We start from the raw sequence: 14969 nt of genomic DNA on the forward strand, positions 1-14969 counted from the left end.
GAAATTCCTCTGGACACCGCCGACGTTGACAAATCCAGTGTCCCTGGGCCCTTCCGGTTTTCCTGACAGGTTGATTTCAAGTCAGCATGTCCGCTTCAATGAACGAATGCCTTCAACTTCAGCTGCTGGAGATGGAAATGCTGTTTTCTATGTTTCCTAACCAAGGAGAAGTAAAACTTGAAGATGTCAATGCCCTGACGAATATAAAGAGATATTTGGAAGGCACAAGGGAGGCACTGCCACCAAAAATCGAATTTGTGATTACACTCCAGATCGAGGAGCCCAAGGTAGGTGCCCTGAGTGGTTTTAATTGTTTCCAGGTGCCCAGTTTATATTGGAAACACTTGGAACCTGAGCTTCCTGTCCAGGAAGTAAATAGAGAATATTCCAGATGCATATATGGGATATTCCAGCAAAATATGGGATGACCTGTAAGTTGTTTTCAATAAAGATCTTGAATTTTACATACATATGCACACCTTTTATACCAATATGCCTAGTGTTTTTTTTAATAAATATGCCTAGTGTTTTTATTAAACACATCTTGCAGTCTTCTACTGCCATTTTTATTCTATTCACTCATCCATTTTTACCAATGTTGCTATTGTAGTATGGACTATCTTGTACATATGTTACGATCTTCACAAACCTAAATATTGTCTTTAGCAAAACTGGCTTTTAAGGAGTGAATGTTTCTTTGATGGCACCATGACACTGAAAGCAAATACAGATAGAAAATCTAAATTCTGAAAATGAATTTACCTTCACCTTCTGATCCATTATCTCCAGCAACTTTAGCAGAGCCCAAGTAACAAGTGGACCAGGCATTTGAGAACCGCTGTGCTAGCTACTTCCTAGTCAGCCTCTGGGCGTCATTCCCTCAGAGGAATTCCCTGGCTCCCCAGACTGGATGCAATCCCTCTGGTTCCACCTTTCAGTGGATCCCTGTACTTTTCTATGGCAATGCTTCTCACCTTTGCAATGAAATACTTGCTGTGTATAATTATTTGTTTAACGTCTGTCTCCTTCACTGGGCTCTCGGCTTCTGTCCATGAAGGGCAGAACTAGTGTCTAGCTTCTTCACTTCTTTATTTCAGTATAGGGTACCTGACACATGGTAGGTGTCGGATGAATATGGGAATGAATGAATGCATACATGGAAGGAATTTATGTATGTAAAATTGTGCAGTGACTGGCACATAGCTGACACGTAACAGTAGCAGTAACTATGACATTTATCAGCATCGTGCAGTGGCCATGGATAAACTAGCTTATGTGAGTTTACGGTACTTAAATCTATTTGATTTTCATTTTAAGGTGAAAATTGACTTGCAAGTAACCATGCCTCACAGCTACCCCTACGCAGCACTGCAGCTATTTGGACGGTCATCCGAACTTGACAGACAACAGCAGCTCCTTCTCAACAAAGGTCTCACTTCTTACATAGGGACTTTTGATCCAGGTGAGCTGTGTGTGTGTGCAGCCATCCAGTGGTTGCAGGACAACAGTGCCTCCTACTTCCTGAACAGGAAGCTCGTGTATGAACCATCTGCACAAGCAAAGCCAGTGAAGAACACATTCCTCCGAATGTGGATCTACAGTCACCATATATATCAGCAGGACCTACGAAAAAAGATTCTGGATATCGGGAAAAGGTTAGATGTGACAGGATTTTGCATGACGGGAAAGCCGGGGATAATCTGTGTGGAAGGCTTCAAAGAGCACTGTGAGGAATTCTGGCACACAATTAGGTATCCCAACTGGAAACACATTTCCTGTAAGCATGCCGAGAGTATCGAAACCGAAGGAAATGGGGAGGACCTGCGCCTTTTCCATTCTTTTGAAGAATTACTTCTTGAGGCCCATGGTGACTATGGCTTAAGGAATGACTATCACATGAATCTGGGCCAGTTCTTAGAATTTCTCAAAAAACACAAAAGTGAGCATGTTTTCCAGATATTATTTGGTATTGAAAGCAAAAGTTCTGACTCCTAGGAAGCTATTAAGAGACCTATGCTTGTAATCTTGCTAAGTTAGTATTTCTGTTAGTAAGACCAAAATAAAAGGACCAGTGGCTGTTAAGCATCATCTGTGGGGAATCTAGCTCCAGCATTTTTCCCTGGAAATGAAACACAGAAGGCTTTTAACTTTATAACAGTGCAATTGTGATGTTACCTCTATGTTCTTGTGTTAACTGAAAGCTATTTAATGGTAAATTAATAAAAACCTGTCTGTCAGTTAAACCGGTGAAGCTAATTTGATTAAAAAGGAGTCCAAAGCCCAGTTTAATGGCAGTAGTCAAATTGCAGCTCCGAACTCATAAATATGAATAACATTTCTCCTTTTCGTGTTGCTAGCATGCAGGTGACACCCCACATTTTTCTAAGTCAAGTTTAAAATCAGAACAAAGAGAGAGCATGTGTTTACCACGTTTCTCACTTTAACTTAAACTCCGTTTGGGGTTTTTTCTTTTCATAAAGCCAAATCCTGACTGTAATGGTGGTGACACCACGCCGTGTTGTTACATCAGTTGATTGACAATACTAAGGATCATGTACCAATATCCTTAGTTGGGTTCTTCTCCACAGAACAAGATGTGGTTTCTTGTCCACGCAGCCCCACCAGTAGTGCGCATGGGTCTTCGTCCCTGTGCCAGTTTGCATCGCTCTGTGGGGCAAGGAGTTTGGGAGAGGACCACTGTGGATGTCCCTGTACCATCACCTTCCTAGAGGACAAAAGTCAGGCTCTACATTTTGCTGATGTCACTGCCATCTCTTCTGAAACTTTCAAGCTCCACAAGCTTCACCTGCCTGCTTCAAAATGAGTTTAATGATAATAGCTCCTATTTAAGTAGCTCTTGCCAAACCTTTTTATTACAAAGCATCTACCCCTCTCCAGGAATTTCTGGGAGTCTTACCTGCAGTAAGGGAGGACATAAGGTCGTGAGCTGCCTCTCTGCAGCTTTCTCTGGTTTCCCACTCTCTCTTTAGCTACTACTGTCCTCTCCCGGGGAGCACCCCACCGACGTCCTGGTCTCCTCAGAACACCAAAGCTGGGTGCTGAAATTTAGCCACATGGAGGGGATGCTTCACTCCCCATCTCATGATGACGTTAGATGCCAAAATTCCTGCGTGTGCTGGTGGCACTTACAGAATCTTTGATGAAACCGTCCATTCCGGTGTCTGGTTTTAGTCTGTGTCTAGGATGCAGACACATGTCCGGGCAGGGCCAGGACGTGACAAACAGCAGACCCTGCACTAAGCTGACTCTCCTAACCGTGAGGCCTGGGAACGGGGTCCACTCTGTCCTTCCCTGCGCTCTTCTTAGCTCATCAGAATGAGTCTCCTGTCACGGCGCAACTCAGACCCTCAAACCAAGGCTCTTGCGGTGGGCCTGCCTTGCCTGCTTTTCCACCTTGCCTAGTCACGTTTTAATCCTGGCTTTGCATGTGCCTGGGGCTCAAGCTGGGGCCTCACTTTCCCTAAATACCAAGGGAAGAAATAGGGCTGACGTTGCCAAAGACTCATTTCTCAATCTTTGCCAGGACTGAAAACAACATAGTATAGAGTTCAATTTCCCATATAATCTCCCCAAGGCCATAAGAAGTATAATTAGCATTCTCAAGTTTTCAGGCCCTAAACAGATGTAACCCTGTTAACTTTTTTCCCTTTGAACTGAGACAGGAATAGATGCCATCCACCTAATATGAGCCTAAGCCACTCCGAGAGGGTTTTCTATGATTAAATGAGCAAAAGTAGCCACAGAGAGAGAAGTTTAAAGAACATGGAACAAAAATTATTTACATAATTCAAGTGAAGGGAATAAATTCTGGTTTATGAATGCTTTACTGCTTCTGGAGCTCTTTCTGATGATAATTTTTCAGAACCTACTTTGACAGGTCCAATAGGAGCATGCACCAATGCTTTTTCCTATCAGAAGCACTAATAGAAATGTAGGTTTCATAGAAAAAATATATATACACGTAATGATAATTCAAAGCTCGGCTTGTATGTATAGTAGATACACTTCTGGTGTTGTCTGCCTAGCCTGATAGGAGCAGGCACCTCCCCTACCTTCCCCAAACACACACACACACACACCCCCCCCACTTACCCTGGTGAAATGCCCCTTCTCTGGGAGAGGGGGAGATGGTTTTGAGCTCTTGCTGCTTGAATCCCTAATACCACCCTCCTTTCTGGCCTACGGAATGCTCAGTTGGCCAAAACCTCCTTTGAGCTACCTAACATCTGCCCCCTTTTTTCCTTCAAAGTCAGAATCAGTCTCTATTGCTTGTAATTCAAGAACCCTGATGACGTATACATTATATTTTTAAATGGTTATTTGGAAACGATGCTCATTATAAATGCTAGTGTCTTTTTTTTTTAACTTAATTAAATCAGTATTTCTTCAAATATGTTCTCTGCTTTTCATTCCTTGTTGGTCTATTATGTTAGGCTAAGGGCTGAGGATACTCGCATAATGGATTGAAGAGTGGGCTGGATGAGCTGATGCACCATAACATAAGGACTTCAAAAACATCCCTATATGAAATCAGAAATATGTTGCCTGTGAGTTTCTATGTATGTCTGCTTACATGCCATCCTTCTGAGAACTTGAGAAGGCTTGGAGGGAGCCTATCTGAGGTCTTCACAGAACCCTCTTGAACAGGACAATTTTCTTTCACTTGCTTTTACCTCAAGCAGCCCAGTAGTAAGTTGAAAGAACAGGTATTTTCTGAAGAGGGTACGGTTTGCTCAAAAATCCTGGTTTTATACAGAATCCTGATTTGCCTCACAACTCTAAGCCCATTGGATCTCCCTCAAAGGGTCCACATGGTACACCCACTTTCACTGCAACCTGGATTGGCCGGAGAAACTTTTCTTCTGAGCCCAGTTAAATCTAGAAGCATTTGGATCAACCCATAAATGGGCTTGAGCATCGCACATAAAATTCAAAGAGGCCCGCCAAACACAGGCTCCTCCTTAGTTGTAGGTGGAATAGAGCACACAATTTTTTCTTCACTATGGACAGGATATTCCAACATACACCAAAGACTAGACCACCACAAAGTTGGCTGAGGTGGCATGATCTTGTGTTTTCCCAGGATTTATCTTCTACCTCTCAGCACGATGTATCTTACCAGGTATCCAGAGAAGCTCGTGACACCTGTGCTCCAGGTCTTATTAGCACGTATCATCATCAATGTGTTAGACCAGCATGATGCCCTGTACAATGGTGAGATGATCGAAGTCTGGGATCAAGAATTACATTCTGGCACTCAGAGAGTTAATGGAACATTAAGAGAAGCCAATCTTTTTTTTTTTTTTTTTTTTGCGGCACGCGGGCCTCTCACTGTCGTGGCCTCTCCCGTTGCGGAGCACAGGCTCTGGACGCGCAGGCTCAGCGGCCATGGCTCACGGGCCCAGCCGCTCCGCAGCATGTGGGATCTTCCCGGACCGGGGCACGAACCCGTGTCCCCTGCATCGGCAGGCGGACTCTCAACCACTGCGCCACCAGGGAAGCCCGAGAAGACAATCTTTGATGTTGCTTATTGATAAACTGACACTACAGGTGCCCTCTCCTTACTTGAATAAAGAAAAAAAAAAAAAAAAGCACTGGCCAAATTAATAGCTACCTACTGATTTGCTCCAAGAAAGAGAACTTGTCTGACAACACCTACAGTTAGAATCAGCATCTGATTAAATGAATGAACCTAATGCCGTCACTCTTCGAGCCCTATCTCTCTCTTGCACACGCCAAAGAGCATTTAAGTCCAGATGTGATAAAAATCATACCCCTGCTTCTTTTAAAGCTTTTGATGGTGGGACTTACCTTGGCAAACCATTTGGTACTCCTTGCCAGAATAACTCTTTTTCTATGTATCGTGGATCCAATGTGGGGATGCTGCCATAGACAATGAAGAAATCAATTCTAACTCTTCACTGGGAAGGTAACCGGACAATGGATCCATTCCTGTAGCATACACTTCATCCAGTAGATCACAATGGTTTCAGAAGTTTGTATTTGTTCAGACTGTTGCCAGATGATTTCCCAAATGCCTAGTGGTTTCCCTTCTGTAATGCACTGTTACCCTAGTAAGTGGAGCCTCAAAGGAAATTTGGGAAACATATTTATGATATTACAGAGTTCTTCACCTTAGGGATCTTTCATTTATATCTGTGCATGGCAGTCTGGTGAGGGCCTTGATACTCTGTCTTGGTGGCTCTGGTCAGGCTTTTCCACTGTTACTGTTATACATATCAAGTAGGACTTACACGGGTTGTCCACATTTTGGTCCTAAGCCAAACTGACATTCAGCTGATATGCATTGCTGTGGCTGTATCAGTTGTATACACCGGCATCTATTTTTCTTGATCAAGACCTGTGAGGTCCTAGTTCAATTTTTCAGCATCATTTCAAGCTCTGGGACCCTGTGATTTACTGGCCCCCACCAAAGATTTCTGTAGGCCAAACTATTCTGATTACACTGGACCTGATCCCTATTATGATAACTGTTTCCACCTTGTCTCCAGTTGTTAATTACTGCAAAGTGCTGCTTTTTAAGCCTCTAGTAGCCCCAAGATTCTGATGTCTCTATTGAAATAAGAAGCCCATTTTTAACTACAGCATTTCCCAGCTTATAGAGAAGTGTCATTAAAATGCTTTTCATGTCCTCCACAAAATATTAGCAAACCAAATTCAATAATACATTAAAAGGATAATACACCATGATCAAGTGGGATTTATTCCAGGGATGCAAGGATGGTTCAACATCAGAAAATCAATCAATGTGATACACCCATATTACCAAATGAAGGATAAAAATCATATCACTTCAATAGATGCAGAAAAATCACTTGACAAAATTCAATATCCATTTATAAAAAAAACTCTCAACAAAGAGGGTATCAAGAAAACATACCTCAACTTAATAAAGGCATACATGACAAGCCCAGAGCTAACATTATATTCAATGGGGAAAACCTGAAAGCTTTTCCTCTAAGATCAGCAACAAGGATGCCCACTCTTGTTATTTTTGTTAACAAAGTATTGGAAGTCCTAGCCAGAGCAATTAGGCAAGAAAAAGAAAGAAAAAGGATCCAAAATGGAAAGTAAGAAGTAAAACTGTCTCTATTTACAGATGACATGATATTATATACAGAAAACCCTAAAGACTCCACAAAAAATTCTGTTAGAACAAATTCAGTAAAGTGGCAGGGTACAAAATCAATATACAAATTCTGTTGTATTTCTATACACTAATTAATAATGAACTATCAGAAAGAGAAATCAAGAAAAATAATCCCATTTGCAATTGTATCAAAAAGAGCAAAATACCTAGGAATAAATTTAACCAAAGAGGTGAAAGAACTGTACACTGAAAACAATATAAGACACTGATGAAAGAAACGGAAGACTCAAATAAATGGAAAGACATTATATGCTCATTAGAAAAATTAACATTGTTAAAATGTTCATACCACTCAAAGCAATCTACAGATTCAGTGCAATCCCTATCAAAATTACAATGTCATTTTTCATAGATATAGAACAAACAATCCTAAAATTTGTACAGCACAAAAAAAGACCCTGAATAACCAAAGCAATCTTAAGAACAAAGCTGGAGGCATCACACTTCCTGATTTCAAACTATACTACACAGCTACAGCAATCAAAATGGTATTGGAATAAAACCAGACACATAAATCAGTGGAACAGAACAAGCGAGCCCAGAAATAAATCCACACATATATATCGTTTAATTTATGACAAAGGAGCCAAGAATATACAATGGCAAAAGGACAGTTTCCTCAGTAAATGGTGTTAGGAAAACTGGACAGTCGCATGCACAAGAAACTAGACCACTATCTTACATCATACACAAAAATGAACTTAAAATGGATTAAAGATTTGAATGAAAGACCTGAAACCATGAAACTAGAAGAAAACTGGTGGTACGCTCTTTGACATCAATTCTGGTGATGATTTTTTGGGTTTGACACCAAAAGTAGAGGCAACAAAAGTAAAAATAAAAAAGTGGGACTACAACAAACTAAAAAGCTCCTGCACAGCAAAGAAAACCATCAACAAATGAAAAGGCAACCTACTGAATGGAAGAAAATATTTGCAAATCACATATCTGATAAGGGGCTAATTAATATCCAAAATATATGAAGAACTCATCAACTCATTAGCAAAAAAAATCTGATTTTAAAATGCAGAGCATTTGAATACACATTTTTCCAAAAAAGACATACAGAGGCTAATATGTATATGAAAAGACGCTCAACATCACTAATCACCAGGGAAATGCAAATCAAAACCATAACACATGTTAGAATGTCTATAATCAGAAATACAAGAAATAACAAATGTTGGTGAGGATGTGGAGAAAAGGGAACTTTGTGCACTGCTAGTGGGAATGCAAACTGGTGCAACCACTATGGAAACAGTACGGAGGTTCCTAAAATATTAAAAAGAGAACCAACAAATGATCCAGCAATCCCACTTCTGGGTATGTGAAGAAAATAAAAACCAATTTGAAAAGATATATACAGCCCTACTGCAGCAATATGTACTATACCCAAGACATGTAAACAACGTTAAGTGTCCACTGGCAGATGAGTGGATAAAGAAAACACACACACACACACAAGCTATAAAAGAGAATAAAAGCTTACCATTTCCAACAACATGAATGGACCTCAGGGGCATTATGCTAAGTGAAATAAGTCAGATAGAGAAAGATAAATACCATATGATCTCACTTATATATGGAATCTAAAACAAAACAAAACACAAACAAGCTCATAGATACAGAGAATAGATTGGTTGTTGCCAGAGGTGGGGGATGGAGGGGTGGACAAAATGGGTGAAGGGGGTCAAAAGGTATGAATTTTCAGTTATAAAATAAGTCATGGGAATATAACGTACAGCATAGTGACTATAGTTAATAACACTGTACTGCACATTTGAAAGATGCTAAGAGAGTATATCTTAAAATTTCTTATCACAAGAAAAAAAACTTTTGTAACTAGGTATGGTGATTTACTGTGGTGATCATTTTGCAGTATATACAAACATTATTACCTTGTACACCTGAAACTAATATAGTGTTATATGTTAATTACACCTCAATTTAAAAAATGCTTTTCATTGATGCTACTAATCCCTTCACCAATCTATTTCTCAAGGTCTTGCTGAAAGGAGGTTCAGCAACAGTTCCTCTTGGGAGACTTAGGAGATCATTAGGGTTAGGGTGGTCAGATTGCACATGACAACACCACTCCCATATTCCCAACTTTGTAAATCTTTGAATACCTTTATGTTATCTCAAGGAATGTTTGCATTCTCAATTTCATTTAATGTGTGTCATTATCAAGTCTACATTTCAGTCAACTAATTGAACCAACAAGCAGAATCATTTTCAGCTGCTCAAGGCAGCACATTAGATGCAGGATCTGTGGCAAGTGCGCCCCCATCAGTCAAGTCTGCCCAATCCCAAATTACACTTTTCCATCCTCGGTACAACATTTTCAGAATTCCATATGTTTTCCTCAGATGTTGCCAATGTAAATGAGCAAAGTCTAGACTTGTTTTGGTGGGAGTCTTCTCCTCCTGGGTTTGCCCTCTTAATTGTACCCACCACAGCTCCTCTCCATGCTGGTCTCTGATATGATGCCTACAGAGATCATGAGATGGCATCTGGGAGGAGATGGAGTGAGGTCATTACCGGATCTTCACCTAAGGCAGTAACGGCCTCTTTAGGCAGGAAGAGCTCCCGTTTTGATGAGCAAGGAAGGACTTGCCAACTGTGCTGGTTTGCCTGGGGATGAGGGGTTTCCTGGGACACAGGACTGTCAGAACTCAAGACTAGTTTAGGGAATCACAAGTCCTCCAAATCTCCCTACCCATAGATCCCCATTTCAAATCAACATCCTCCTGTTTCCTGGTCAATACTCTTCACTTTCACATGAGAGTCCTGGTGAGGCTGTGAATACAACTCCTGTTAAAATGTGGCAACCAGCAGGATGAAGTATGACCTTGGGTTTCTGTTATTTCAGCCTTATAGCGAGTAAGGGAGAAGAGACTCTTTTAGCAAAAACAGAGGCATTTTTTCTAGTGTTTATATGGTGCCTTGAGCTGAGAATGTAAGCCTTTGAACTTAAACTATCTCTTTCTTTATGAATCCATCTCTGTAGAAGCAACCAACCTATTCCACAGTTCTGGATTTCCTCACTTTATACTGTTATACGGCAGCACCCACTTATCAGCCAAAACCTTCCTATCCTTAGATAATGCAACACATCCAGTTTCTACTTCATGTTTGTGTTTTGGGGGTCCCAAAGATATTTTGCTACATTAATTTTTATTAGCTTTACATTTTTACCATTCATATTTAGGTCTTTAATCCATCTAAAGTCTTCCTTTTTATATAGGATGAGGTGGTAGGTCCATGAGGTAGGTAGCTGTCCCAATCCTGTTACTGAACACTCTATTCTTTATGTGTTGAATTTTGTGCTAACTCTGTAACTAATATATTCAGGGGGTCTGTCTGTGAGCTGTGCTATTCCATTGTTCTATATGTTCTCATGACTTTGATGTATATGCAAATATCTTTGATGTAAATGTGAAAAAGCTGGAGGCTTAGTATGAACAAAATGATGTAAAAGTATCTCAATACTTTTTATAATATTCTGGATATGTTGGTTTAAATAAAATATATTAAAATGAATTCCACCTGTTTCTTCTTTTTATGAGGCCACAGGACAGGAATTACTCATGTGACTCACTTTGTTTTTTTCTATTCGACAGTGCTGTTCTAACTGTACTCTAGTGAATAGAGAACAGACTATTGAGAAAGGCAAACATGGATTTAGAGCCCTCCTCCTTCACTTATGAGCTCTGTGGACTTGGCACATTACTTAAACTATCGACTTCCTAAGGGAATTGTGGGGACTACATTAAATAGGATAAGGTATATAGACTACCTGGTACCTGGTTAAGTAATCATCCAATGTTTGTTTCATTACCTTTCTCTGAGGACAAGGAAGTAGCTCATTCATAACAGTATACAGCAAATATGACTACACATATATTAAATGAATGAATTTCATAGTGAAATTAGCTACTGAAATATTTTTAAAATTCCAAATTCCCTATCATATGACTGCCAAGACCCAGCATTGTCATTTTTAAGTGTAACAGTATTTTAAGAAAAAAAGACGATTATTTTATAATTTTATTCATTCACTGTTTCTATGCTTTAATAAATCTTTGCATAAGTAAATACATTTAGTTAGAGCTACAAGACAACACGGAAACTAGACGAGAAATAGGCATTCCGGATCTTTTCAAAATAACTATATTGAGGAAACTCTTGACTAAACGTTACCTTCAGAAATACCCCTACCTCTCCTACTGACACCTAAAACAACTTGTGTAACCTTCAACTTTTAATGAAATCACGTACTACTATAGTTTACCTAGAACATCTTCTTACACTCTTTAAAAGAATTACTTCAAAAACAAAAAAGTCTCCATATAATTCTACAAATAAATAGTAAACGTTACTGGCACCTGAGCTTAAGAATTTACAGTTGTTTCCATTGGTTCAGTTATTAACTTCAAAAGTAAAACCTGAAATTAACGTTCATTTCTGGGCTGTAACTACTGATAGTAATTAGAATATTTTAATATCTGATGTAAAGATAATTTCTGATATTGGGGAAGTGGTTACAAAACTTTCTTCAAACCCAGAGGAAAGTGAGTTTGCTGCAACACAATGAACTCTTAATTACCTGAGCTTATCAAGGGGAGTTTAGGCCAGGTCACTCAGTTGGGAACTCAGCTTGCCTTGACTCTGGGGATGTTTGTCTGAAGACGTCAACTCCACAGGCAGCCCTTTCTCAAGGAGCTCACCCACTCTTCTCAGCTCTGCCCACTTCTCAGGCTGTGCTTGGCTGAAGGCACCAACCTCAGGATAGGGCCATGGTCCACAAAGGCCCAGCAGCAATGGTGTGGAGCTGAGATAGGGCACTTGGTCAGGGGGGAAGAAAAGTGCTTTTACGAAGGGATTTCTGATTGAGGACCAAGGCGATGAGGAGATGGAACAATGTCGAAAGAACATTAAAATCTAAGGCTGCACAAGGCATTGTAAACAGCAGTGGTCTTTCTTAGAAATGTTAGAATTCAGCTGAACAAAAAGAACAGCTATAATCTAGGATTGGAATAAAAATATCTAAGGAGTTGTTTTTCTCCAGGCAACAGAGTAAGTGTTTCTGTTTTTAGCAAAAGTTCGTCTATGCCTAAAATTCATTTCGATCTTTTTTTTACAAAGTAGATTTTTAATAAAATGAACAACAAATGCATTATGGGTTTTAATACTGATATCAATTTATTACTAATTTTAGTCTTCCCCTTAGCTCCCTATATAAAAATGATGGGTTTCTCAGTAGTAGTTACAATAGCTTTTGAACAGAACTTGGGCAAAATAATTAAGATAGAAACCATAAATAACCATAAAGTAAATGAAGCAAAATTGTCTAGTGAGATGTTTACCCTAAAGTATATTAATATTCGTCCACAAATTTTTAGATTGTTAAAGTAAAATTATCTAACTCTAGTGTATTATGAATCATTATAAAAGATTCCAATCTTTGAAAATTATGAAAGACTTCAAGATCTCATCAATGGAGTTAGAAATATCAGCTATTAAGCTACTAGTCAAGTTTGGTCTGTATTTTCTGGGCCTCTTCAGGCCAGGAATAACAATCGGGTAGAATCTGCTCATAATCAGTGCTATACATCTGAGAGTAGACAAATGCTTCCTTGTTTTGGGGTTCAGGATAAACTGTGGCTGTCTTTTCTTGGTATGCATCTTTCACAATCTAGAAATAAGAAAAGAATATTAATTATTTTAATGGATAGAGATGATGATGAGCACATGTCAGAAGTTTTTTATCTGTTTCAGCAACAGATGAATGGATAAAGAAGGTGTGGTACATATATATATAATGGAATACTATAAAAAAGAACAAAATAATGCCATTTTCAGCAACGTGGATGGACCTAGAGATGATCATACTAAGTGAAGTAAGTCAGAAAGAGAAAGACAAATACCATATGATATCACTTATATGTGGAATCTAAAACACGACACAAATGAACTTATCTACAAAACAGAAACAGAATCATGGACATAGAGAACAGACTTGTGGTTGCCAAGGGAGAATGAGGGGCCAGGGAGAGACGGACTGGGATTAGCAGATGCAAACTATTTTATATATAGAATGGATAAACAACAAGGTCGTACTGTATAGCACAGAGAACTACATTCAGGATCCTATGATAAACAAAAATGGAAGAGAGTATTAAAAAAAAAAAAAAAAAGAATGTGGGGGCTTCCCTGGTGGCGCAGTGGTTGAGAGTCCGCCTGCCGATGCAGGGGACATGGGTTCGTGCCCCGGTCCGGGAAGATCCCACATGCCGCGGAGCGGCTGGGCCCGTGAGCCATGGCCGCTGAGCCTGCACGTCCGGAGTCTGTGCTCCGCAGCGGGAGAGGCCACAACAGTGAGAGGCCCGCATACCACAAAAAAAAACCCAAAACAGAATGTGTGTGTGTGTGTCTGTGTGTGTGTGTGTGTATATATATGTTTAACTGAATCACTTTGCTATACAGCAGAAATTAACACTGTAAATCAACTATACCTCAATTAAAAAAAAAGAATTTTTTATGTATCAAAAAATTAAGTTCTAATTTATATCTTGTCTGTTTCCAAAAAATTAAGTGTATTTTAATAGAACACATAATCACAAAGAAGATATAAAGTGAAAATGCAATTATAAATCATGTAACAGACTACGGTATCAGCAAGAAAGGAAAGTGTGAATAGTACAGATTTACTCATGGGTGATCCTACCAGAATTTCTCAGATAAGTCAGTCTTAACAGCCTTGAAATGACTTGACTGATCATTAACTGAACTAAATACCTTAAAATCCCTGCTAAGTTTGAACTCAGATACCCTGCAGTTTCAGCAATCCCGATTCTGACCATGGCCTCCTACACAACCTCTTTCTCTATCGCAGGGTCTCCCGATTCTAATCAGCGGGGCTCTGGAGCCAGTCTCCGTGCTCTGTGCCTTGCTGCTATCATGGAACCTTGTCTCCCCGTCTTTGTGGGGAACCCTCAGTGCTGGCTTTCTCCTTTCAGAGCTGTCTCCTGCCATGTCATTCTTTTCCTAACCTTACTTGGGTCCAAGTGGTTGCACATTATGCTTTTACCCTTTAAAAATCAAAAACGAACTAAAACAACTTTGTCTCAAGTCAATTTCCCCGAAGTCCATTTCAAACCTTCCCCTCCTCACGTCTCCATTTGACTCTCATCACTCTGCTGAGAAAATTCCAACTGATCAAAGAGAATGATCTCAATTTCTCTTTTCCTCAACTCGAAGTGTCTCCTCTGTATCTTCAAACATTCTCCTCCCCTGCTTTCTTTGAGAAGAATGGATTCTCCCTGTTGTCAAAATTAATCACTCTATATGTGCTCTTTCATTCACTCCAGTCTTTAAGAAAGCAATCATTAAGGAGCTACTCGTATAACAGACTTATTTGAATAAGCGTGATCTTGAAGAATATCAGAATGGTGAAGTATCTCTTCTCAATGTAAAATTATGCGTTTATGAAAAAATTAAAGTTATAAAGAGTGTGCTGTACCGTGGAAAAATGTTTATGAAAAAAGCATGATCAGAAGTACGTGAATATACCCTTACACGTTATTACAACAGTGTTAGCAAAGAAAGCAAACACGAAAACAGACTGCAAGCAAACACACACGCCAAAATGAAGACAATGCTTGTTTCAGAAAGGCAGAATGTCAGGTATTTTCCTCTCTTCTATGTTTCAGAGTGCCTATGATGTGGTATTACTATGTTTTTAACAGATATTCTTTTTTTTTTTTTTTTTTTT

At 39.5% G+C, this 14969-nt stretch overlaps 2 protein-coding genes across 4 annotated transcripts in view; one reads left to right on the top strand and one right to left on the bottom strand.

Annotated features, from left to right (window-relative positions):
• Positions 1-86: 86 nt before the first annotated feature.
• On the top strand, positions 87-4558 carry RWDD2A (RWD domain containing 2A). The gene is made up of 2 exons (XM_019929371.3): positions 87-287; positions 1318-4558. Exons 1-2 carry the CDS (start codon positions 87-89, stop codon positions 1993-1995), a joined length of 879 nt encoding a protein of 292 aa, XP_019784930.1. The 3' UTR covers positions 1996-4558.
• A 6666-nt stretch (positions 4559-11224) lies between these two features.
• Positions 11225-14969, bottom strand: part of ME1 (malic enzyme 1) — a 198006-nt gene continuing 194261 nt past the window's right edge. For all 3 annotated transcript variants that reach the window (XM_073789391.1, XM_019929370.3, XM_073789392.1), the window contains exon 14: positions 11225-12890. In XM_073789391.1, coding sequence (XP_073645492.1) covers positions 12723-12890 — 168 coding nt within the window. In that variant the 3' untranslated portion in view covers positions 11225-12722. The remainder of the gene's footprint in view (positions 12891-14969) is intronic.

The sequence above is a fragment of the Tursiops truncatus genome, chromosome 12, assembly GCF_011762595.2.
Source record: "Tursiops truncatus isolate mTurTru1 chromosome 12, mTurTru1.mat.Y, whole genome shotgun sequence".
NCBI lineage: Eukaryota > Metazoa > Chordata > Mammalia > Artiodactyla > Delphinidae > Tursiops > Tursiops truncatus.

Bases quoted from the DNA above. Each gene is read 5' to 3' on its own strand.
- RWDD2A (XM_019929371.3), top strand. From the start codon at position 87: ATGTCCGCTTCAATGAACGAATGCCTTCAACTTCAGCTGCTGGAGATG. The intron at 288-1,317 runs GTAGGTGCCCTG...TTTCATTTTAAG, and splicing joins TCCAGATCGAGGAGCCCAAG to GTGAAAATTGACTTGCAAGT.